This window comes from Daphnia pulicaria, chromosome 7, assembly GCF_021234035.1.
Source record: "Daphnia pulicaria isolate SC F1-1A chromosome 7, SC_F0-13Bv2, whole genome shotgun sequence".
Taxonomy (NCBI): Eukaryota; Metazoa; Arthropoda; class Branchiopoda; order Diplostraca; family Daphniidae; genus Daphnia; species Daphnia pulicaria.
The window spans coordinates 14,341,427-14,363,995 of NC_060919.1; the positions used below are offsets into that span (position 1 = coordinate 14,341,427).

The following is a 22,569-nucleotide window of genomic DNA, read 5'->3' on the forward strand; positions in this document are numbered from 1 at the left end:
CACATGCACAGTCACACACCCATTCTTTTTATTTTCTGAACAATAATCAAAAAAATAATAATCAAAAGAATTAATGAATTTGTGCAGCTGATGCAAAATGATTTTCCCCTTGAATCGGCCGATGGAAGAAATTCGAATTCAAGTGTGTCAGCCCGATTTCATCAATACTCACGCGGGAACGGCCGTGATGCCATTTCCTTCCGCCTACGGTAACACAATACCATTTCTTCTTTTACACAGGGAACGGACCCAACGGGATCCACAAGAGAAAGAGAGAGAGAGGATGGGAATCGGGATGACGTCAGCAGCGTCTGTCTGTCTCCACATAATATGGACACATCTTCATATTCCGACAACTCTTTCGGTCACGGGCAACCGCAACGGGATTTCCCATTCTGCCAAAAAAGAAACTTGCTTAAGGATAGTCAAGTCGTCAGCAACTTTTGACATGCACAGACGCAAATGCGCAGAGTTACGACACTATCGATTCTAGAAAGAATATAAATAAGCCAACAACTTTTGGCCATCAATTTTCATCATTTTTTGTGTTGTTGTATTCTACAAATTCCATCAAAAACAAAAAAGATCGGGACTCTAGACGGCCCCTCGATTCAATTTTCATTTCAATATTTATTATTATTATTGTTGTTGTTGGTTGGTTGTTGTGTGTTGTTGTTGTTCTTGTTATTTTCTTCTTCTTTTTCTTCGTCATCCGCACGCAGCACATTTACATACAAGATCGAGCTCGATCGTCCACATTCGGCGGTATCACATTTCACGCATTCCACGAACGGAGGAGGAGGGAAACACGAGCAAAAAAGAAACAAATCGATCAAAAAGGAGAGAGAGAGAGAAAGAGACAAAAGACACAATTTGAATGTTTTTTTAAAAACAGCAACAAAAATGAACAAGTTCTTTGTTTCCGAGAGAACAAAACAATTTCTTTTTTTTTTCACCATTAAACAACGTCGCAATTTCTTTTTTTTTTCAAAATTATTTTTTTTTTGTTTTTTAATTTTAATTTTTTTTTTGCGGAAAAAAAAAAGAATGTAGAAAAATGTAATAGTAATTCGAAAAAAATAGAAACATGAAGGAGGGGACTGTACAATACAATTCAAAAAAAGAAAACACAAAAATTCATTTATCGATTTTTGCATATTTTTCACCAACCAAATCAGAAGGGAGTGTGGAGAGCCTTTAAACGAGGATGAATCGAATTTGGCACGGTCTTAATCAATTAATAATACACTAAATAATTATTCAGAAAAAAAAATTGTTCAAACCAAAAAATTAATTTTGGGTCTTTTTTTTTAATGCAAATTACAACGGGGAAGGAAAAACATTTTTCTCTTTCAAAACGCGGGAAATTATTATTATTTTTTTTAATTGGTGTCGTGCGCTTCAAACGCGGATATTTCAAGAAAAGCGCAGAGAAAATGTGGTGGGGAAATAATCGGAATTCAATCACTTTTCCAGTTCCAAATTCATTTTTCCAAGTTTAGTTTTTTGTTCACGACAAAATTTAAAAAGAAAGCGTCTTTTTATTTTTTAAAAATCTAGTGGGGCATGAGATTTTGTAAGTAATAGTAATGGTAGTAGTGCTATTAGTGTAGTCCATTAAATTCGATCCCATTCAATGTCAAATCTCTCTCTCAATTGTTCCTTCCTTGTTTCAAATTGTTGACCCTTGGCGCGCGACAGAACTTTTGTTGCACTGACTAGGGGCTCGGGGGTCGCGCAATTCCCGTTTTTTTACTATTTCCAAATCAATTCTTAATTTTTAACTTTTTATTTTAAAAAATGTGTGGAATCTAACGCGAACGAATTGCTTATTATTTTTCAAAAAAATTATTAAAAAGAGGAGGGAATCATCTTCGATGGCTGCTGTCGTCGTCAAATACAGAGCAAATATTTGAATTCAATTATTTTGCTGGACGGAAGTCGGGTCATGCCCCCCAAATTTTGTTTCCCCCTCAAATAAACCCCCCTTTTCCCACCCAAAACTAAAAAAAAAAAAATCTGCAATCCCTTCTGAATTATTATTATTATTTGTTTCCATTCTTGTTTTAGTATTACTAAGTATCAGCATTAGTCATTATTTGCATACACACGCGGACGCCTTAGCTATCAAACGTCGTCAAGTGAATGTGAAAGTATTAATTCATTTTTTCGACATTAAATTAATTGAAATGAATAATAAAAAAAAGAGAATTGAGAGATGAAGAGGGGTGTGTGTGAGATAACCAAAGCGAACGCTAGATGGCGGTGGCGTCTGTTCCGACCCCCGAAATAAATTCCTCTTTCCCCTCCCATCCACACACACACACACCGCACAGGCAACACATGCGAGGCTTTGCTATCACACGAGCGCTACACCTACTTATTTATAATGTGTGTTTGTGTTTGTGTGTGTGTGTGTCATTTATATATAAATATATTCAAATTTGAAAAAAAGTTGGGCCAAAAAAAAAAATTAATTTGTTTAAGTTTTCTTCTTTTTTTTAGACTTGAATGTAAATTGTAAGCGAGGGGGGAGGGGTCAAAAGTCATAAAATAAAAAATAAAAAAAAAGTACCGATTATTGCATTCAATTTGTTAAAAAAGTGTCTGTGTAGTGTGTTTTGTGTGTGCAGTGGGTGGGGAAGAGTGTTGGGTGTGTGTGTGTTAAGATTCTCTATACAAATGGCCGGAAGCTGGATGAGACTCTGAGAGCCACGATGAGGCAGAGAGCAAGCAAGGCAGACGACAAGATATTTGATGTCCGGCTGCTTCCGGAACTGCCTCCACTTCCTCCGGCTCCTCCTCCTCCTCCTCCTGCGGCCGCTCCACCACCAGCTCCTCCTCCCGTCGGTCCGTTGACTGTGACGCGTGGCGTCGTTTCACCGTTGATTTCAATGTCGTCAGTTCCTTTGGATTTCGATCAAAAATAAACAAAAAATACAACATTCGTCATTGTCTCGTTTGAATTTATCGACTTACCCGGTTTCTTGGATTGGCTTCCGCCGCCTCCGCCGCTCTCGCTGTCCTCCCAGTCGCCGCCAGGGTGTGGTCCCTGGCCGGAGCCGGAACCGTCCAGATCGCCATCGGGAAATCCGTGTCCAACTCCTCCAGTGCCATCATCATCCGGCTCCGAATCAGATCCATCCCATCCGCCTCGGCCGTGTCCGCCTCCCATGCCAGTTCCGGCGCCGTTGCCAGAACCTTCGTTGCTTCCACCATCTGGCGATCCTGATCCGAAATCCGCCATCACCAAAGAGTCGGGTTCGGGAGCTGCCACCGTTTTACTAATCAAAACCTGCAACAACATTGAAAAAAAACTTGAAATTAAATCCAATCTAAATCAAATTTCAAATATAGAGTATATATTGTTACCTGTCTGACGTGTCTAAGCCGATCGCTGAGCTGGACCAGATGTGAATCGACATCACTTCTAGACACTCGAACTTCCGCATTGTATTTCTGAGCTCCGATGCCAATCCCGGAAATGGGTTTAGTGTACCTGTAGACAAAAACAAAAAATACAAAAAATATAAAATAAAAATAAAAATAAAAGAAATGTCGCTGCGATTAACAATTTGATTTCGAATAATGAATTCCACAGACAAGAGCCATAAAAAGAAGACAAGAATTTCCCCGGTTGAGAAACCGGATTGTTGTCCATCCCAAATCGAGAAAAAAGAAAAACATTTTCCCAATGTGTTGTGTGTGTCCCCAGACAGAAGTTATCGGATGTTGTCTGCGATATAGAGAGAATGCTAATATATAAACCGAAAGAGATGGAGTAGAACCCGGATGACGGATCACCTGTTCATCTTCTTCTTCTCTCCTCTTTGGATAGAAAAAAAGGTAGAAAAACAAAAGGAACGCGTAAAAATGAGCTTTAGAAAAAGAGGAGCGATTCCCATCAAAAGAACCAAATTCATCACTTTGTGGGCTCCTCGTCGTTGGTCCAGTGGGCAACTTGTTATTTTCATCATCAAAAAAAGGAAAAAAAAAAAAAAGCTTTTAAAATTTGGTTTTTCCTTTAACATATGGAATTCTCGTGTTGTTCCAGACCAAGCGACATTTCACCCCCAGACGACGTATAAGGTCAAAAATCTAAAGGAATTTATATTATTCTTTCTTTTTTGTTTTCAAGATGATACCATCTTCTTCTAGGCTACAACCCCCCCCCTGTTATAAAAAACCGGTGGCCGAGTCCCCCCGCTAGACTTAATGGAAGAGCGGCCGTCTACCAAAATATAAAAACAATGTCTCTAATCTCGATTGAATTGCAATTAATCAACGACCTCGAAAAATCGGCCCAGGTATAATCTTTTTTTCTTGTCCAGGGAAGAGACCAGTAAAATGAATTTCCCTTTTTCTAAAACAGAAAAGAAAAGAAAAGAAAAAAGGAAAAGTTAACAGACAAAATAAATGTCACTGGAGATGGAAAAAGTTTTTATTTTGCCGCGCCGCCGGAATTCCTCGTCCCCTATTAAGGTTGGCATTCCGCTCGTCACGCTGCTGACCATTTTAGGTGAGAGACAGCTGGAGGGAGGTCAACTTAGTGATAAAGAAGAAGAAGAAGCGAGTTTTATATCGAAAACGGAAACATCCGCCTAACAACCGGCCATCCACAAAATGGCGACTTTTCACGAAAAAAATAAAAATAAAAATAAAAGAATTTTCTAATAGTTAAACGAGGTTCGTTATCTTGACGTTTTGTCGCTTCCCCCTGGAAGAAAAAAAAAATTTTACCTGGACAAAAAAAAAATGTCGTCATGTGGCGGCGGTCATCCAACCGTTTGAAGCGCCACAGAAAATGAAAGAAAAAGATTTCAGGTACAACAGTTAAGAGAGAGAGGAGAGAGAGCGCCACCATTAAAAATAACAAGGTTCTCAAAAATGAAAGACTATGGCTGCTGGCTGGCTGGCTGGTCCGTCTCTGTGTGTGTGCAAAACACAATTTGGAGACGACGATAATAATAATAAAAAAGAAAAGCGGAATTTAAAAAAACTACCGCCACAAACGACCTGCCCCCCAGCCACACACACACAAACTAATATCTACACTGACTGGCCAATAAATGGACTTGTCGCCATTTTGGCGAGACGTTCAGACTACTCTTGTGTCCAACTTACTCTGCAAATCTCTGGCCGTTCCAGCAGTTTGACTGGTCGTCGCTCATGACGGCCTGGAAAGGCGTCCCCGGTTGGGTGCAAACAGCGTCCGGCAAGTTGGAATAGAAACCGCGGGCAGCGGCCAACATGGGCAGGAGCGACTCGAGTCGCGACTTTAATCCGCCGCCTTGGCCGCCTTCCAGGACGGGACTCAAATCTTCAACGGGCTGCGGCTGGACGGCCACCAAAGGCGAAACGGACGACGACGATTCAGCGTCCAAAGTAGCCGAATCGTCGCCGGAAGAGGAGGCTCCATCTTTGCCCGTCCCGTTTTCACCGCACATTTTCTTGACCTGGTGGAGAAGATAAAAGAGAAATTTTCGTTTTAGAAAAAACGGACTAGATAAATTACACATTTGCATCAAACAAGGATCGATACGGATTAAGTGGAAAGGTGTCGGAGCCGGCCATAAATCACGGCCAACAATTTAGAAACAAGAAAGAAGAAAAAAAACTCTCACGCAATCCATTTGAATAAGTATTTTTCTTCCCATCTTTATCTTTGAGAGTGGCCCAGCGTATCTAATCGCAAGGGCCTTTGAGTGTGTCCTTTTCTCCATTTACAAACAAAACAACAAAATCTTTTTCTTTCTTTCCAAGTGATGTTTCAATTTTGACATTTCGATTTGCATAGAGCTGTGGCCACACCTACCTGGACCGATTCGTTTAATTTTGTCAATTCCATCGCGAAAAATTGTTTCCGACACGTCCCAGACCCTCCCTCCCACCCCCCATCCGACTGTATATAGAGAGAAAGTCGGCAAGGTGTTTTGCTCTCCCACAAAAAGTCAAAGAGGATGAGCATCAAAATGCCATCCGTCAATGTCAAACGGTGTATATACCCCACACCTTATTTTCTTCTTTTTCCTCATCAACCCACACGCACTGCACGTGAATATTGTGCCGAGCCCACCCACTCGCCCAGGCTGGTAAAGAGAATGAGAGAAAAAGCAATCATCATCTTTCTGGCCCCCTGGTGGCCAGGTGAGTAAACTCACTAGTCCATCATTTTCTTCTTCTTCTTTCTTTTTCGTTGCGTCTGTTGGATTGCGAGGAGGAATCTGACGAAAGACAAGGGCGGGAAACGCCCAATTACGACACTCCTTCAACCCCCCATGGGGTTCAAAGGAATGATAATAGGAAAGGAGGATCTATTGGTTACCACTGGGCTATGAAGAAATCACAAGGAGTGTGTGTGTGTGTGTGTCAAGTGGGGGTGACCCAGCAGACACTTTTTCCCCCCTTTTTGAAATTAGAAATGACTGGGGGGTAAAAATAAGAAAAAAAAAAAATTTCATCTTCTTCTTTTTTCTTTCGATTTGGTAAATTATCGCATGACGCAATTTCGATTCATTTCAAATGTGTGGGAACCCGACAACCACCCACCACCTCTGACGTCAGTTAGACCCGCACCTTCTTCTTCTTCTTCAGTTCTTTAGCGACAAAGAAAAACGAACTGCATTACAAAAAGGTGCGCTCGTGAGCGATTCGTGCAAAAAACATTTTTTTTTTTCAAAATGTCCCGCCGCGATTTTATTTGTTTGGCGCCCAAGAAAAAAAAATTCAAATTTTTTCAAAACAACATCCGGTTGGCCATTTTTTTCTTTTTAAAGAAGAATTTCACAGTGTGTGTGTGTGTGGCTTAGTGCGGAGGAGTGGTTTATCTGATTGATTTAAGCGATCGAATAGGGGCAAGGTAGAAAAAATAAAAATTCTTCAGGTGAATGGAGGGGGCGGATCGTCGGCCTTTAAGAAAAGAAACAAAAGAAGAAGAGTCACCACCACCACCCGAAAAGAAAAGAAAAAAAAGCAATTCACTTTTATCCCCCCCAACTTTTATCCAACGTCTTTTGTCCCTGGGTAGAAACAAAAAAAAACTTTTTTAAAAATTCCCTAAAAAAGAACATTCCTCCACTTGTCTCCCCACCACTTGACTGCTGTTGAAAACCCCCACCGACCGACCGACCACCGCATAAAAAGACTCAAAGGGGTTCAAAGGTTGGACACACACCGGATGTGTTGGAGAAGATCAACTTAAAACAAAAAATAATAAAAACAAAAAAATATTATTATCATCCATTTCCCTTTTTTTTAGGCTCGACTTGATAACCCAAAAAATTCCAACCAAAAATATTTTTTTTGTTTTTTATTATTAAAGGAAGCGAATTTAGTTCAATCAAAAAAGACCCCCCTTGGTTCATTTTATGTCAAATGGCGTGATTTTCTCTCTCAACACATTTTTTCAAGGTTTCATCCGGCACACACCTGTTTTACTATTTTTTTACCTTCATATGAAATGAAATCGTATTGGAAAAAATGCGTTTGTTTGACCGCAATCTACTATAGCCCATCTCGGAACATTTTACAGCTCACGGGTAAAAGAAGTAGACACACACAGAAAAAAGGGACTTTTTTTTGTTGTTGTTGGTCGTTGACAGGAGTCATATGCGTGTTTCAATAGTTTCGAGCTTCTGCTGGATAGTTGGCAGGAATGTGTTTGATCAATCTTTTATTTTCCAGGGGGGGGGGACCCTGTCCAGGTTCTAATGTCTTTTGGGGTTGTTTTTTTGTGACGACTTGACAAACATGCACAAGGGACTGACTGTGTGACTGCCGGAATTATATTTTTCCGACCCCCTCGTCTCTCATTGGCTCTCGGGGGACGACACTTATTTTCCACGAAATAGCTTCTAATCCAGGCTGCCCTTTTTTATTTTTTTGTTTGGTTTTTTTTTGAAAATTAATTTTCAGCCGGAATAATCCGGATGGGATAGAAAGCGCAAGCGCTCGACATTCGATTTGTCGCGACGTCCATTTCTTCATCTTGCCACCCCCCCCCCCCCCATAAAAAAAGAAAAAAAGTTGTTTTTTTCTTTTCTTTTTATGAGTAGCAATTCCGTCAACAACAAGAGAAATATACACACAATGGGCATCGTTCCAGTTCTCCTCTTTCCTAACGGTCGCCTCCAAATAAATGCGAACCCAATCAATAAACAACCAGACATCGTCGTCGTCGTCGTCTCGTTTTGCCTTCATTTTCTTGTTTGTGTCAAAAGTGGCACAATGCCCAGTGACTAAAATTTTCAAAAAATTATTTTTTTAATTCTTCTTGTCTTATCGACTGACACGCAAAACTACTTTCCGATAGCCATTTAAAAAAATACGCGACTGGGCAAACAATAAAAAATGGCCGCCCCACCCTGGAAATTTAAAAAAATAAAATTTCTGCCCCCCCACCTATTTTTGATGGATGATTACCGTACGTGGAAACGATTTGCATATATGCCAGCGTTGCCCAGGCAACAACGCAGCCAAAGTCCAAACTGACCTTCTTTTCAAGGAGCGGCCCGTTTTCCAGGGCGTAGAGAACCGCCTCGGACAATCGGCTGTCGACGGACGAGAGAATGTCGTGCGGGCCCAGATCGGCCACGGTGGCGCCGGCCTTGTTGAGCAGAGCGGCCGCTAGACGCTCCATTGCGTCCACCCACTCGTTCCACGGCTGGTCCACGTCGGCCACGGCCGCCAAACATCCGCGGGCCACGTTGGAGCAGAGGCCGCGACAGACTTGGCCGCCGCTGTTGTTGACTAAAGTTGTCGTCGTTGTCGTCGGTTGGCGCTTCAACGACCGGCACTGGGCGCAGTAAGTGGCCCGGAGTAGAGCGTCGCGGCATTGGCCGTTCAATTCGGCGTGATCCGTGGCGTTGAGGACGCGGGCGCCCAGGTCCAGGGCGGAAAGTAGAGAGCGAACCGCGTCCAGGCTCCTGGCCAGGCTGTTGGCCAGCCGTCGTGGAATCTCGCCAAACGGGCGCAATTCAGACTGGGCGTGCCGCAAACAGTCGACATAGTCCTGCGGCAGACGCTGGCCAAAGCTGTCGGCCGGCAGCGAGGGGCCCTGGACGCTCCTGGGACTCTGGCCGTACAGTCTGGGAAACAAATCGTCGAAAAATCCGTTGACGGCGTCACTGACGTCCGCCGGATCACCGCCACTGTCGCCACCATCGGCCGGAGGCGAAACGAATCGCTCCAATTGATCAAACAGCTGCTGGATCGGCTCCTTGGCCAGGAGGGCCAGTCTCTTGTAGAGTTGGCCAAACATTGTCTGCGTCTTCATCATCGACGCTCTCACGTGTTGAACAACTTGACCTGAACAGAGAAAAAAGAGAAAATAAAAAGAGAAAAAGTTTTGGGATTATTAGAAAAATCCAATTATTCGGTTGGCAACAGCAACACACACACACACACACGGCGGTGCATCTCATTATCCCGGCTCCTATTTTTGGGAGAGCTGGGCGAGTGGTGCAACTGGGCGAAAAACTCGTTTCATGTAACCAGGGAAATGGAAAATTAAATGAAATCCGAGGACAAAAAGAGTCGCGACGACATTGTCTGTCCATTGGCCAAATTATTTAATTTGAAAATAAAAATTTAAAATAGAAAAGATTTTTTCGACATTTGTTGGATTTCTATCTTCTCTAGCGGTGGTGCAAAGCCACGCCCGTTTTCTTCCAACAGCTGGCCAATAACAAACAGCTGGACACTTTAAAACTCTCATCACCATAATTGATTAGATTTGGTAGGGAAAGGAGGAAATGATTGCGCAACTCGGAACAAAAACAAGTTGGGGCGACCTTTTTTCTTCTAAGTTTCAAATAAATTTAACGGCTCTTGAATTTCTTTTGTCTCGACATCTCGCCCAGGTTAAAAGGTGGCGGCATCTTCCAACTTCCCCAAAGGTAAATATATATAAAAGAAAGAGAAAAAGGTAGAAAATAAAGAAGATGAAGATAAAAGAGACGGACGGGCGACCGAAAAAGAGAAGGTAAGCAGCAACGAAATGGAATGCGGAGCCCGCGGCTTTTCGACGAGACCGAAAGGGGCCCCCACCAACACAAACTCTTGTCTTTTCTGTTCCAGTTATTTTGGTTTTTTTTTTTATTCCCATGGATGTGTCCATTGATTTTTCTATTTTTTCCTCTAAAAATAATTTAGAAAAATAAATTTTTGGGACGTTTGATTCCACAGAGACTTTCTAGCAGCTCCCAATAGTGTCGCCACTGTTTCTGATTTATGGGCGTGTCTTCGACCTACTAAAAAATTTTAATATTTAAAAAAAAAAAAGATTCATTTCCTTATTGTATCGAAAAGTAAAAAAATTTATTCATTCGTTTATATTCCGAGTCATCCGGGCGGCCCGCATATAATAATAATAAGAAGAATAAAAAGATGGAAAAACACAAAAATTTCTCGATTCCACTCGACAGTTCCGGATTTCCTTGTCCCGACAAAAGGATTTTTTTTTCGTTCGTTGTGTCCGACAATTAACAGAATTTTGTGTGTGTGTGTGTCCTATCCACAGAAGCCCCTTAACTATTCAGAGAGTTATTATACAAGTCGAAAAATTGAGCCATTTAAACCCACCCAAAGAAGTAGTCGTCCCCCCTATCTCTTGAGAAAGTTAAGTGGGCCCCAGAAATGTTCTCTCTCTCTATTCTTTTTTCTCATGCCGGTTCTTTCCAACTTGAACCGAGGGGTTGAAGGGAAAATGCACAGGTCAGGCCACCCACGTTATGATATTACCTCCTTTATTTTCTTCTTTAAAATAATAATAAAAAAATAACCCAGTCGCCAGCTGACTTTTTGGCTTAATCCACACGAAAAGAATGAACAAAAATTATTCTTTTTACGACTAACCATCAAAAACCATTAGTCCTCGTTGGAAAGAATCAAATTAAGGCCCAGTAGCTCCTCGTAAAAACAAATCCCCAAACACACAACTAAAATTCGGGTTATATTTAATTACAATTTATTGTTTGACTTTGGGGGTTGGCCGACGTGTGTGTGCACAGTCTAAAATTCACTCGGACAGCAGACAAATCCCAGTTGTTTATTGAAATTCATAATGTCCAACCCTAGCCTGCCATAGCCTGGGTATAGGTTTGACGTCATTGGGCCGATCCGTGCGTTTGGCCAAGAATCACGTTCCATATTGCATGTCCATCGCCGTGAGGTCGTCGCCAAGGCAACAAACACAAAAGAAACTCGCAGCAGCAGTGATGAATGTGTGTAAGGAAATAAAGGGTGTGTGTGTGTTTTGTTTCCATTGGCCCCCAGTGTGTGTGGAGATCGTGACTCACGATGACACACAACATCCTCCTCTGTACGATTGCCTCTACATTCGATTCTATTTGGGCGAGGCATCAAAGGAAGGAAGAGAAGAAAAGGAGGCGATGACGAATGCGAAAGAAAAGAAGAAGGAAAAAACGCTCGAGTGGATTCCATGTTGAACAAAATGTCGGCGTGTCTACTCGACGACTACTCGATCGAAATGTTAAAACAAGAGAAGAAAAAATGTCTAATTAAAACGTGTAAATTTTCATTCAACGGTGCTCGACCTTCACCATCTTGTTGCTATATCCCCCTGGCAACGTCGCGTTCACGGTTCCGTGAAATGTACAAATAGCCGAACCGTTGGCATGGCAGGGAGAGAGCCGCCGTTTTTTGGGGGCGACATGTCAAACAAAACCAAAAAAGGATTTCCTCTCTTTTTGGATGTATAGAAAAAATGTTTTCGTGTTGTAGACAAGTTTGTTTTTTGTTTTTGATTTTTCCAACCCTCCAGACGATTAGAATTGGGATTTTCACCTTGGATGGCAGTAGACGACTGGGTCAACGTGTGCCGCAGTTGATGGCTCGACTGGCGGACGGCGTGATGGAAATCCGATGCGGCCGAATGGCGCAGGGCAGACTCGACATTGGCCGGGCAACACGTCCGCTCTCCCTCGCAAACCAAACCGTTTCCACCTAGAAATTTAGAAAAATTAAAAATGAAATTTTTGTTTTTTAAAAAAATTGGAAGTTGAAGATGAGCCAAAAATGGACCCACCCACAAAATTGGGAGACTAAAACAACAACAAAATTTCCATAAATATCGGGATAGAAAGAAGTTGGTGAGACCGCAGCTGCTTTACACAACTCGCCCGCCCGCCCCCCATTGATTCCCGAAAAAAATCGAGGCCGAGGGAGAAAGGGGAGTGTGTGTAACATCTTCTCCCGCGTTCACACGAGTCGGCGCCTTTTAAATTGACTTTTTTTTGGGGGAGGAAAAAAAAGTAATTCCTATCACTTTCCAAAAAATGGTGTAAAAGTCGGGTAGCCATTTTTTGGCGCCAGATTTGAAAAATGAAAACTAGGCGATTGTGCGAATCAAAAGGAACGTTCATTTTTCACGCCACTGCAGAGACAAGGGCAAAAATAGTGGAGCGCTGCGCCATTTGGAAACGGCCGACCTTGGGGGTGGTGGTGGTGGCGGCTCCCGCATCTTTTTTCTCCCGTTCCAGCGATGGATTTTCATCACCTAATGCAAAATGACGTTGCCAACTTTTTTATTTTTTTTTCCAACCCCACCTCCTTTCCCGCATTATCGGCCAAAATATTCAGAAAAGCGACATGGCATCGGAATCCCGACCAAATTAATTCCCCAAACAAAATAATCCAGAACGAAATATTTTTCGCCCACCAAAAAGTCAAAAAAATGTTACTTTTCATTGTTCCTTTGTTTGCCTTGGCCACCACCACCATCACCACCATTTTTATTATAAACTATTAAAAAACTCTTTTTTTTCTCTTCCCCTTGGCCTTAAATGAACGTCGGTAAAAATCGATAACGAGGTGATAATAAAAAGAAAAAAACCCCCAGTGTGTGTGTGTACTTGTTGGTTTTTCAAAAAAGGTAAATAGCCCAGGTAACAACGACACCAGACGGCAGCACAGCATTTGGTGCAAAACGTTTTTCCTTTTCTTATTTTTAGTTTTTAAGTAACAGAAATTTGAATACGATATTTCAACGTTTTTTTTTGGTGGCATGGCAAAACTCACGAACTTTCCATTTTGGTACTAACCTGCGACAGGCGATTCACTAACCATGGCGGTCTGAGCCAGTTTGAGTGACGTCATGACATCACGGACCGAATCGCAGCTTCCTCCCGACGCCGGTAAGGCTCCGGCCATGAAATTCTGCGTCAACAGAGTCATCGCCAACAACATGACGCCACATCTGCTAATTAAATTCACTCGACTCACGTCTACTAGACGTCCAAACATTTGCATTGGAGACATTTTTTGGGGTCGTTTTTTTACTTTCAGCTCTCGGTTCAAAGTCACTTCCAACACGACACACACGGCACACACACACACAAAATCAACGTGACTATTTTCTTAGATTAATCCAGATGGCCGCGTGACAAAATAAAAATAGGGGGAAAAGAAAAAAGTTCGTTCGTTCGCTCCGACCACGCGTTTTCCCCCAACAACATCCAGACAGACGACAACAACACACTTGGACGCACTTAATTTTGAGAAAACCACATTCACTTGATTTTTGTTTGGAAAAATGTTGTTGCAAATCACACGATATTTACGTAATCAAATTTTTTTTAAATTTCTGCGAAAAAGAGAAAACGTTGTCGAGTGTAAAAATCAGCAAGGACGAAATAAAATAATACGTGGTGGGGGGATAGTTGTTACGTGTAAACGGGTGGGGGGAGCTGTGGCGGCGGCGACAGCTACGGAGCGCGGCCAACACTTGACTGAAAAGATCCGGTTCGACCCCGGGCCCGACATCAACAACTGGTGACGTCACAGTACCCGAACCGCAGGGCTTTTTTGTCTCTCTCTCTCTCCTTTGCTCAAAAGGGGGGAGGAGCTTGCCCACTCCTTTAATGGGAACGTTGCCAAATGGCGACGACAGCGCCTCTGACGGACAGCCCAAAAGGCACTCTCTTTTCTTTACAATAATAACTTTTATATCCATGTATATAAATATATCTCTCCTTCTCTTTTTTAAAAAATAAGAAAGAAGAAGAAGAAGACGATGTTGTTTTTTCTTTTTTTTTCGCAGTCAGTTCGTTCGGGAGTGGAGAGAGTCCATGAAGTGGTGGCGCTGTGCCAAAAAGACCCCCCCAACAACATTCCATTTCCTGAAAGCATCTCACAGTTCTCTCTCTCTCCAGTCTCCACAACACGCACAGACATGCAGCAAAACTGATTTTTTTCTTCTTTAAAATAATAATAATAAAAAAAAAAAACCTTTCGGCTAGCTTGGCTTTCACCGACATCTTTTGCACCATTTTCCCGTCATCTGCCCCGGGGGAGACTTTTTCAAGGAAAAAACAAAATGTCTGAAATTTTTATTTTACTTTTTTTTTGGTCTAAAATTAAGCCGATATTATTTATTGTGGCGGGGGTAGCTATAGATCTCTAGGCAAGCCAAGCCAGTCAGCTGTGTGAATGGATGCTGATGAATGATTCCCTTTTGTTGCCATCAAAAGAATCGTCTGCAAAATTATTTTCTAGCTCAGCAGGACGGTACACAAAATGTTTCTTGATTAATTGAGAGAGCAGCGCCCGGAGGAGTTGAAGACGAAGAAGTTTCCCCTTTCGCTGTCGGTTGCAGTAATTTCTCTTGTAGATATGTGATGTTGCTCAACCGTGCGTGAAAAACCTTGTACGGCCGGCGTGTCCTTTTTTCTTCTCTTTTTCTTTTCTTTTCTTGCCTTTTCGCTCTCGATTGGGCCCGCCCCGTGGCCGGCATTCAAGGATCAATATCTTGTTGACTCGTTGTATATTGTGTATTTTTTTGTTTTTCCCAAGATGGTGTGTCTCATTACCCAATAAGCTCACGAAGAATATCGGTCCAGCAATTGAATTATTTCAGGATATCGGATATTATAACACACACGAGTGTCGGCTTTCCTTTTTGCCAAGTAGCCAACGCCATCTATAATCGCTTAAATCAAAATCTTAGACCAAATGAATTGGAAAAACTCCTTTCACCCCCCCCCCCCCCACCTATTCTATCTAATACAAGGGAATTAAAGAATTTTGAATGACTTTATCATAGGTAGGAAAATAAAAGGTTTTTTCCAGGTATGTTATTATTTCAGACAGGCCCGTGTCGACCTTGAAGGCGCCAGGGTAGGAATCGATCAAAGTGTCTCCTGGGTCTATTCTCAGGTGAGAGAGAGAGACCAACGTCGTCGGCTGACGAGGTCAGACGAGTTCAAACAAGGTCAGACATGTTTGGCCATGAAATAAATCTAGATTTATCAAACCCCACCTCCAATTAATAGCCGCCATTTTGGGTTGTTTTGTTTGACTTGAAAAGGTTTCTCCAGCCAGCCAGCCTGCTGAGATTTCCCGCGCTAATTTGTCTCGTGGCACGACACACACACACACATAAACAGCACACGCCATTTTTATCCACCTTCCTACGGATTCTAAGGTCAAAAACATTTGGCGGTGGCGGAGGAAAATCTTTTGATTCCCAAGGCTAAATGAAAATAGGTCAACAGGGTGGTAGTGGTGTCTGGTGTGGTGTCGTGTTCACCTTTTTAGTATCAAATCAACTATTATTTAAGCCGCGAAGAGAGAAGAATGATTATACTCGAAACCACCGAGTGCTGTAATCCTAGATATCCCCCCGGACAGAGAAACCCAATATTCCTAGTAGTATGTTGCCGGGCATACATCTCGAATGGAAATAAGTATTTTTCCTTTTTTTTTTTCTTTTTTCCCCTTATGTATTAAATATCCCATCACACACACATATATAACAAGTGTTGTGTAGAAGGTTACAAAGGTATATATACACGATCGATCAAGTGGATGGGGGGGGGGGGGAAACCTTTTGAATGAAGGGCGTCTATATATCTCTACGTGATTTTCATCGGCGGAAGCCGGACGTCTTCTCTCTCTCTCTCGACACACATCTCACAGTGTGGAATTATTAAACTCACGAAAATTTTAATACAGTCACGCAAGTCCCGAAAATCTCTATAGACTCTAAAAGGGGTGAATATGATAAAAGGGCCCGGGTATTTTGGGGGGGATATCGATCCGCGTTCACTCCAGTTGATCCGCGGTGTCGAGAGCCTCTCATCCAGTCCGGAGGGGAGTCTACAAATCTTAAAATAAAAGGTTGTCCATTGTTTTCTGGGGGAAAAGAAAAAGATTACCTTTTTAAAAATATTGTCAAATGTCAAGACATTTTGTTTATCTTCTTCTTCTTCTTTTTTCCGGATAGACATTTTGTAATATCAAACAGATTATTCCGTCGTGACGAATGGTGCGGAATGGTCGCGCATGCGGAAAGTGACGCAAAGCGACGGCCTGTACAACAGCCGACAGATTGGCTCTTGCGTAATAACGGGAATGTTATTGTTAAAAAAAACGAACGAACGACTCTTTATAACGTGATGCAACAAGTTAATTTCGCTTCACCGATTTTTGGGTCGCTCATTTCTTCATTGATGTTGTTTTTTGTGTGTCGAACAACTTTTGGAATGTTGTAAAATCAAACGGGGGGGAACGCGGTAATTGGATAATGTTTGGCCCAATCAGACGATTCATCGACTGCTGCTGCGCTGGTAATTTGATGTTATGATTGTGCTGATGCTACACATGGTCTCGTTTTCTGCATCTCACGATCAATGGATTTCCAGCATATGCTGACCGGACGTGACAGCTAAACAAATTCCATTCAACGATATCCGTCCCTAGTTCTGACACACCACGGCATTCATGGCAACGTGTCGTATCGTTTCAACATGCCAACGCACGAAAACTGAAATGTACAACAAACAAAAAAACACACATTCCGATTCTTTTTTTAAATTTTATTTTTATTTTTGAACATTTTTCTTTCAAAATTATTTTCTCTCCTTTTTTTAAGTCGTCGTGACATAGCGGTGAACTGGAAAAAAAAAAGATTTGAATTTGTGATGCCTATACGTAAAATATACCGCATCCGTTGATTACGTCTCCCAACCAAAAGGTATATACTATACATTTATTTATTCATGGCGGAGAAAAGTCACGAATTTTCGTATTGGCTCTTTTATTCGTTCCGAAAAAGAAGAAACTTCAATCTCCGAGACTCTCCAACTTTGGAGTTATTAATTAAAAATGAAGAGAAGAACCTCTTGCAGATAATCTGGATCAATACTCTGAAACTCTTAAACCAAATCAATAATTGAAACACTTTTCCTTTTTCTTATCAAATCAGCGTGGCAGATGTTGATTATTTTAGTTGGTGGAGTAACTTTTCTTGTATTTGATGAAGGGAAAATTGTTTGACATTTCCAACGTCATCTATCGATCGCAACGATAACGAATGTATATCCGCCGCCGGATCCGATTCGCAGTATATTAAGATCGACTCAAAGGTGAACGCCGGAATATTCTATTACACCTGCGTGATTTGTTCTGGCTGGCGAATCGATATACTGTCGCGATGGATCAATTTAATTTGATTTAAGAAGCCAATCATTTTCTATCCCAAACTTAAAAAAAGGTGATCCTGAACGGATTAGTTTTTCCCCGGTCTTTTCAAGTTGTAGGCGGGGGGATATGAATTATAAGACGGTGGCTTATCAAATCCATACAGTTTATGTGACAACACTATAAGTGCACGCAATAATCCCGTTCTGGGGAGAAGAACATTTCGGCCGCATGTTTGATTGAATAATAAATGACGAGGGGGGAAAGAGTCTTCTTCTTTTGAGTGGACTTTATTAATTATTTATTTATTTCGGATCAAGAGAAATGGCGGGACCAATAATGGAGAATCACGCAAATGCGACATACTCCGCTAAAAGGATCACGCAGTCTCACGGCATCATCGGTTCTTCGTGCGTGTAGTTCCTACCCTTTTAGGGCGTGTCCTATAATATGCTTTGACGATGGAAGAGACGAGGGGACTCTATTGAATATACCCCCGATGGAAATTATTAATCCGCAGAAGTTGTAGAGTTTTTGAAAGGAAAAAATCGAACGCGACTCGTTTATATTCAAAATGACTTGTAAACGAGACGACATTGAATATCGATATCGATCGGCTGTGGGATACATTTGATTATTGGATCACGAGATTATATCGGGAAATTTGTTCACTGCTTAAATATTTCTTAACATTTTATACTATCACAAATCAATTCATTTTTTTTTCATGATTAATTACATTGATATTTTTTTAAATTTCATTTTTTAAATGTCTGTACAAATTAGTCATTTCAAACAAAAGAGAACATTGTAGCACTGCTGTTGTATTGCGAAATAGTTTGAACAATCGCATTGGTCACGGGGTTGGGCCCTGCACCGGATATGCCCTGGAAGTCATCCATACTAATATCCCATAGCATGACTCCACCCAATCCTTTCGATAATACGTAATTAGTTTTTGCGATTGCCATGGCCGGATCGTCGTACCCGACCCACATCCTGCCATTGGCGGCCGGAGAAACGGCATAAGGACCCATGGCTTGACTCGTCTTGTAAACCGTCCAGCCCTTATTGTGAATGGCATCACAAATTTCGTAATAAGCCATCGTGCCGTCCTCGTGAGCCACTTTTCCTTTAGGAAGGGGACCGTGAGCGGGAGCCGGTGGTGTAGTGACGTTGGAAGAAAGTATCCAACTCCTTCCGTACAGAGGTATTCCCATGTTGATTTTGGCGGGCGACATACCCTGGCGAATCCAATAATTGATGGCGCAATCGACATTCAATTCGGAATTTGTCTCTCGTAATCGCTGACGAAGAGGAGAGTGATGGTCAGCTTTGATCACTTCCGAGCCCCAAGGTCCGTGAAAGTCATAGGCCATCACGTTGATAAAATCTAACCTTTTATTCACGACTGGAACATCGTAACCTTTATTCAAATTCTCATTTGAATTCAACCCTTTTTTAATCATTCAATTTTTTGGACAATAATTGTTACCGGCGTTGATTGCGGAAGCTGTTGGAGGAACGGCAGCACTTAACAGGTAACCGTAAGGCTTTAAAGCGTTGTGAAGAGCTACGATCAAATTAGTGAATCCAGTTCTGTCTTCCTCAGTGTTTGGATATTTCCAGTGCAAATCTAATCCGTCGAAATTGTATTTCTCCAGGAATTCCAGAGCCGATTTGACGAACGTGTCGATATTTCTGGGGCTGGACACGAGTTGGAAGTACTTTGTGGTTTTGTTCTTGGTAGAATCTGTCCACTCGCCAAGTGAAATCATCAGCTTCAGCTGGGGATTTCTAGTCTTGAGGTCAGTAAACTGTTTGTATCCTTCATCTTTTATGTCGATCCACTCATTTGTACTCTTGAGACAAAAGGTCTTTTTGTTCAACGCGGCATACGCGTAGATTAAGTGCGTGTACAATGTAGGATCGATGTTGTTTGTGTCGAATGAAGCATCTTTAACAAAAATGCAAAAATTTGTTATGAAAACTAATTGAGACATTTGAAACTAGCTGTTATACCTTCACGTCTGTAGTTCCAGTTGGGATAATAACCAACTATCATAGGTTGTTGATTGTTCATTGCCCCGTAATATCGTCCAACAAACGGTAAAACTTAAAAATTGCTATGGGTATAGTTAAGTTACGTTCAGTTTAATAAAAATCAAATTATTTATCTGGCCTACCTTTTGTTATTTGGTCATCATGATTTTGGAACTGAATGAAAATTATAAGTCCACACGGTTTATATATTCGTATCAGGATATCAGAATGAGCTCATTTTTAACTGATTTCACCAACATAAAAAGATAAACACCATTATAGCCTTTGACTAAATACGAGACTTGATATACATCCGCCAGCAGTGATAAGCGAAAGGGTATCAGTTTTACGTGGGGGGGGATCTTTTGTACTTTGTCACACATTCAATTAGGCCTATATGCCTAAGTGTTTTAACTTGTAGAACACACAACTATTTATAAAAGCAGAACTCGATACTCCCGAAAACATATTTGAGTTTTGGTATAGATAATTGCTTTTGGAAATCGCTCGTTAAAAACTATTAGGAGGATTTAGAAGGCTAAAAGTAGAGACGGATCAAGGATCTCACGACTTTTGGTGCGAATGGCCTCACAGATTTCATAATAACCACAGCATACGCTACAGGGGCATTAGGTTCACAAGATGCAGCTGGAGGTGTGATGTCATTGAATGTAAATTTCTAATTCCGTGAGCGAGGTATTTATATGTCCGTGTTGATTTTGGCGTCCCGCTTTTTCATCTCTCCAATATTTTTTATGGCGCATCTGAATTTGAACAGCTGCGGTTGGGTACGGACATTTTAAAGGAATTGATGAATTATAAAGTCTAATATTCACAGCAGTAACGAAAAGAATTTTAATCAAGACCATACAAAATATCATACACGCATTCAAAGTCTAGCACTATGAAAAGAGTTTGAAAAGTTTTCTACAAAAACAAGTATCCGTAAAACTTAACTATGCTGTACCGGCTGGCAGTGGTGTAAAATAGGGTTAATACTTGGCAAGATCTTATCGAATGATTTTTTAAAGTAGCCCGCGTATAAAATGTATTGGCTTCCTACGATGAGATTTTTCCCTTTAACTTAAGACCAGACCAGCGCCCAAAAATGTGAAAAATGTCGGAATAAGGAAATCCGAGCGATAGTTCTAAGTTTTCATTCAATGGCTATCCGTGTAAAATACTTTGCGTTTGGCTTGTGAAAAATTGGTGTTTGGTCTTTTCGTGCGATGTGAAGCCCCTTAGAAACATTTGCGATTTACATACGAAACCTTCAAAAGGGAGAAATCACGCCGGTACTTTTAATCATTTATTAGGGAAATTTTTTCTTTAGGTCAGCTGACTTCCAATCGACCCTTTTAATCGTGAAAAGCCAGCGGAATAAATGTATAAAAATCCTGTTCTTTTGTTTATTTTGTATGTTTTCATTATCTCGTGTTTCTGAATACTTTAGCCATCTAGCGGTCACATGATGGAATATTATTTTTAGTTGATATAATTTACGGTTTACCGCGCATCTTATCTTATAGTTGGACTGGACTGCGCAAGCAAGGGATATTGTCGAAATGAAAATCAAGAGATGCACGGATCCACGAAAAGTCCGGCGCTGATAACTTCACCCGGAACCAGTCGACTAAAAGCTCCTGTCAGCGTTCCAGCGTTCTAGTGGCACTCGAATCACGCTTCCCGCAGCATTCAACCGAATCTATTTTAGAAAAAATTCAAATTTTAAAAAAGCTGATTCCATTTTAAAATTCAATCTAATTCGAAATTAACAATTTGTTGGGAGGTCGGAGATGTGCGGATCGTGTCTTCCGTCCATGGCGTCGACGGATAGTGTGATGGAATAAGTTCCATTGCCTCTAAAGTATTTACCGAAATAACGAGAGTAAACTCCATCGCCTCGAGTGATATCAGGATCTGAATATAAAACCCAGAAAAAATTTGCGTTTCAATTAAGAAAAACTGTCGAAAATTAAATATTTTCCCGATAAAAGTCTTTTTATACTTGCGTTGCCGTCGTCAAATAACTGGTCGAGGACCAGTGTGTTGTTGCTGAAGAAATCTTAATTGGTTGACCGTGAGTGGGCTGGCGTTCGGGTAATATTGAATAATTGCCCGAACTCTGGCCCATGAAAGGATCCATGTAAAAAGTTCCGTTGACCCAGCCGCTGGCCAAATCGCTGCCAAATAATTCTTGCTCGTGCACCTGTAACAACAACATCAGAAAATATGAAATAAATCAATAACGCGTAGCTCTCAATCAAACATCGACTGTAGCTACACACACACATAGTCCAAATTGTGAAAGGCCAGCGGGAATAAAATGTAAAATTCCTTAAACGTAAAATTTCGGGTAAAAAAGGGGGAGAGCGGTTGTGTGGGCGTGCCTCGATAATTCCAATAATTCCAACAAGTTTGATTACATTCAAAAGGAAGAACTGAGCAAAGGAGGCACTATAGGGACGATTATTGGTCGGACAAAGAAAATGGCGTAAAAAAAACATGAAAGTATTATTTTTTAAACATTCCTCTTTGTGAACTTTGTTGGGCCATGCAGATTGTATCGATTAATACATCACTGCCTACGTAAAAGTCTAATAATACACGAACGTCACCTGTTCCTATTGCTACGCCTCCATCACTTCAGTTTACATTACATTTGTAGTTATAAAGTTTACTTTCGATTCAGAAAAGATGTATAACTCTTCCATAATAGAGTCTTGTAGGGAAGTGGCGACGAGTAACATAGGTTGCCGTGCGGTCTATCTGGCACTCTGGCAGCCAGTCTGGCAACCAACACACAGGCTAACATATAGTTACTAGAAGCCGCAACCCCCAGAAGTTCTCATGAAATGGACAGTTAAAGCATCGTCAAATGAATTTAAAATTAATGTGTACTAATAGATTGCGCCAAAGTGGAAATATCTATGGCGTTACGGGAATTATTCGAACTAAGCTTACACCTTTGATATAGGTAATAATAAAATTCTGATGCCGCGTTCTTATTCATCAGGATGCGACAAAATATGCTCACTTTGCAATAAAATGATTATTCATTAAGAAGGCGCACATTAAGTCTATACT

The 22,569-nt window shown here is 41.3% G+C and overlaps 2 protein-coding genes and 1 long non-coding RNA gene across 5 annotated transcripts; all 3 read right to left on the reverse strand.

The window, feature by feature from the left end:
- Positions 1 to 526: 526 nt before the first annotated feature.
- On the reverse strand, positions 527 to 13,761 carry LOC124350560 (glypican-5-like). Its single transcript, XM_046801325.1, has 7 exons — positions 13,062 to 13,761; positions 11,806 to 11,964; positions 8,492 to 9,306; positions 5,125 to 5,456; positions 3,373 to 3,499; positions 2,980 to 3,295; positions 527 to 2,907 (listed from the first exon to the last, which is right to left on the reverse strand). The coding sequence occupies exons 1-7, from the start codon at positions 13,276 to 13,278 to the stop codon at positions 2,675 to 2,677; spliced, it is 2,199 nt and encodes a 732-aa protein (XP_046657281.1). The 5' UTR covers positions 13,279 to 13,761; the 3' UTR covers positions 527 to 2,674.
- Positions 13,762 to 18,007: 4,246 nt separating this feature from the next.
- LOC124350682 (chitotriosidase-1-like) lies at positions 18,008 to 20,336 on the reverse strand. 3 transcript variants are annotated; one of them, XM_046801482.1, is made up of 4 exons: positions 19,626 to 20,336; positions 19,462 to 19,554; positions 18,935 to 19,396; positions 18,008 to 18,865 (listed from the first exon to the last, which is right to left on the reverse strand). In XM_046801482.1, exons 2-4 carry the CDS (start codon positions 19,520 to 19,522, stop codon positions 18,231 to 18,233), a joined length of 1,158 nt encoding a protein of 385 aa, XP_046657438.1. In that variant the 5' UTR covers positions 19,523 to 19,554; positions 19,626 to 20,336; the 3' UTR covers positions 18,008 to 18,230. The 3 variants fall into 3 exon arrangements, with proteins under 3 accessions (XP_046657438.1, XP_046657439.1, XP_046657437.1); XM_046801483.1 differs by having other exon boundaries at positions 18,008 to 18,850; positions 19,462 to 19,565; XM_046801481.1 differs by having other exon boundaries at positions 19,462 to 19,565.
- A 558-nt stretch (positions 20,337 to 20,894) lies between these two features.
- On the reverse strand, positions 20,895 to 21,668 carry LOC124350931. Its single transcript, XR_006921291.1, has 2 exons — positions 21,491 to 21,668; positions 20,895 to 21,402 (listed from the first exon to the last, which is right to left on the reverse strand). It is a non-coding gene; the product is annotated as an uncharacterized LOC124350931 (long non-coding RNA).
- Positions 21,669 to 22,569: the final 901 nt, after the last annotated feature.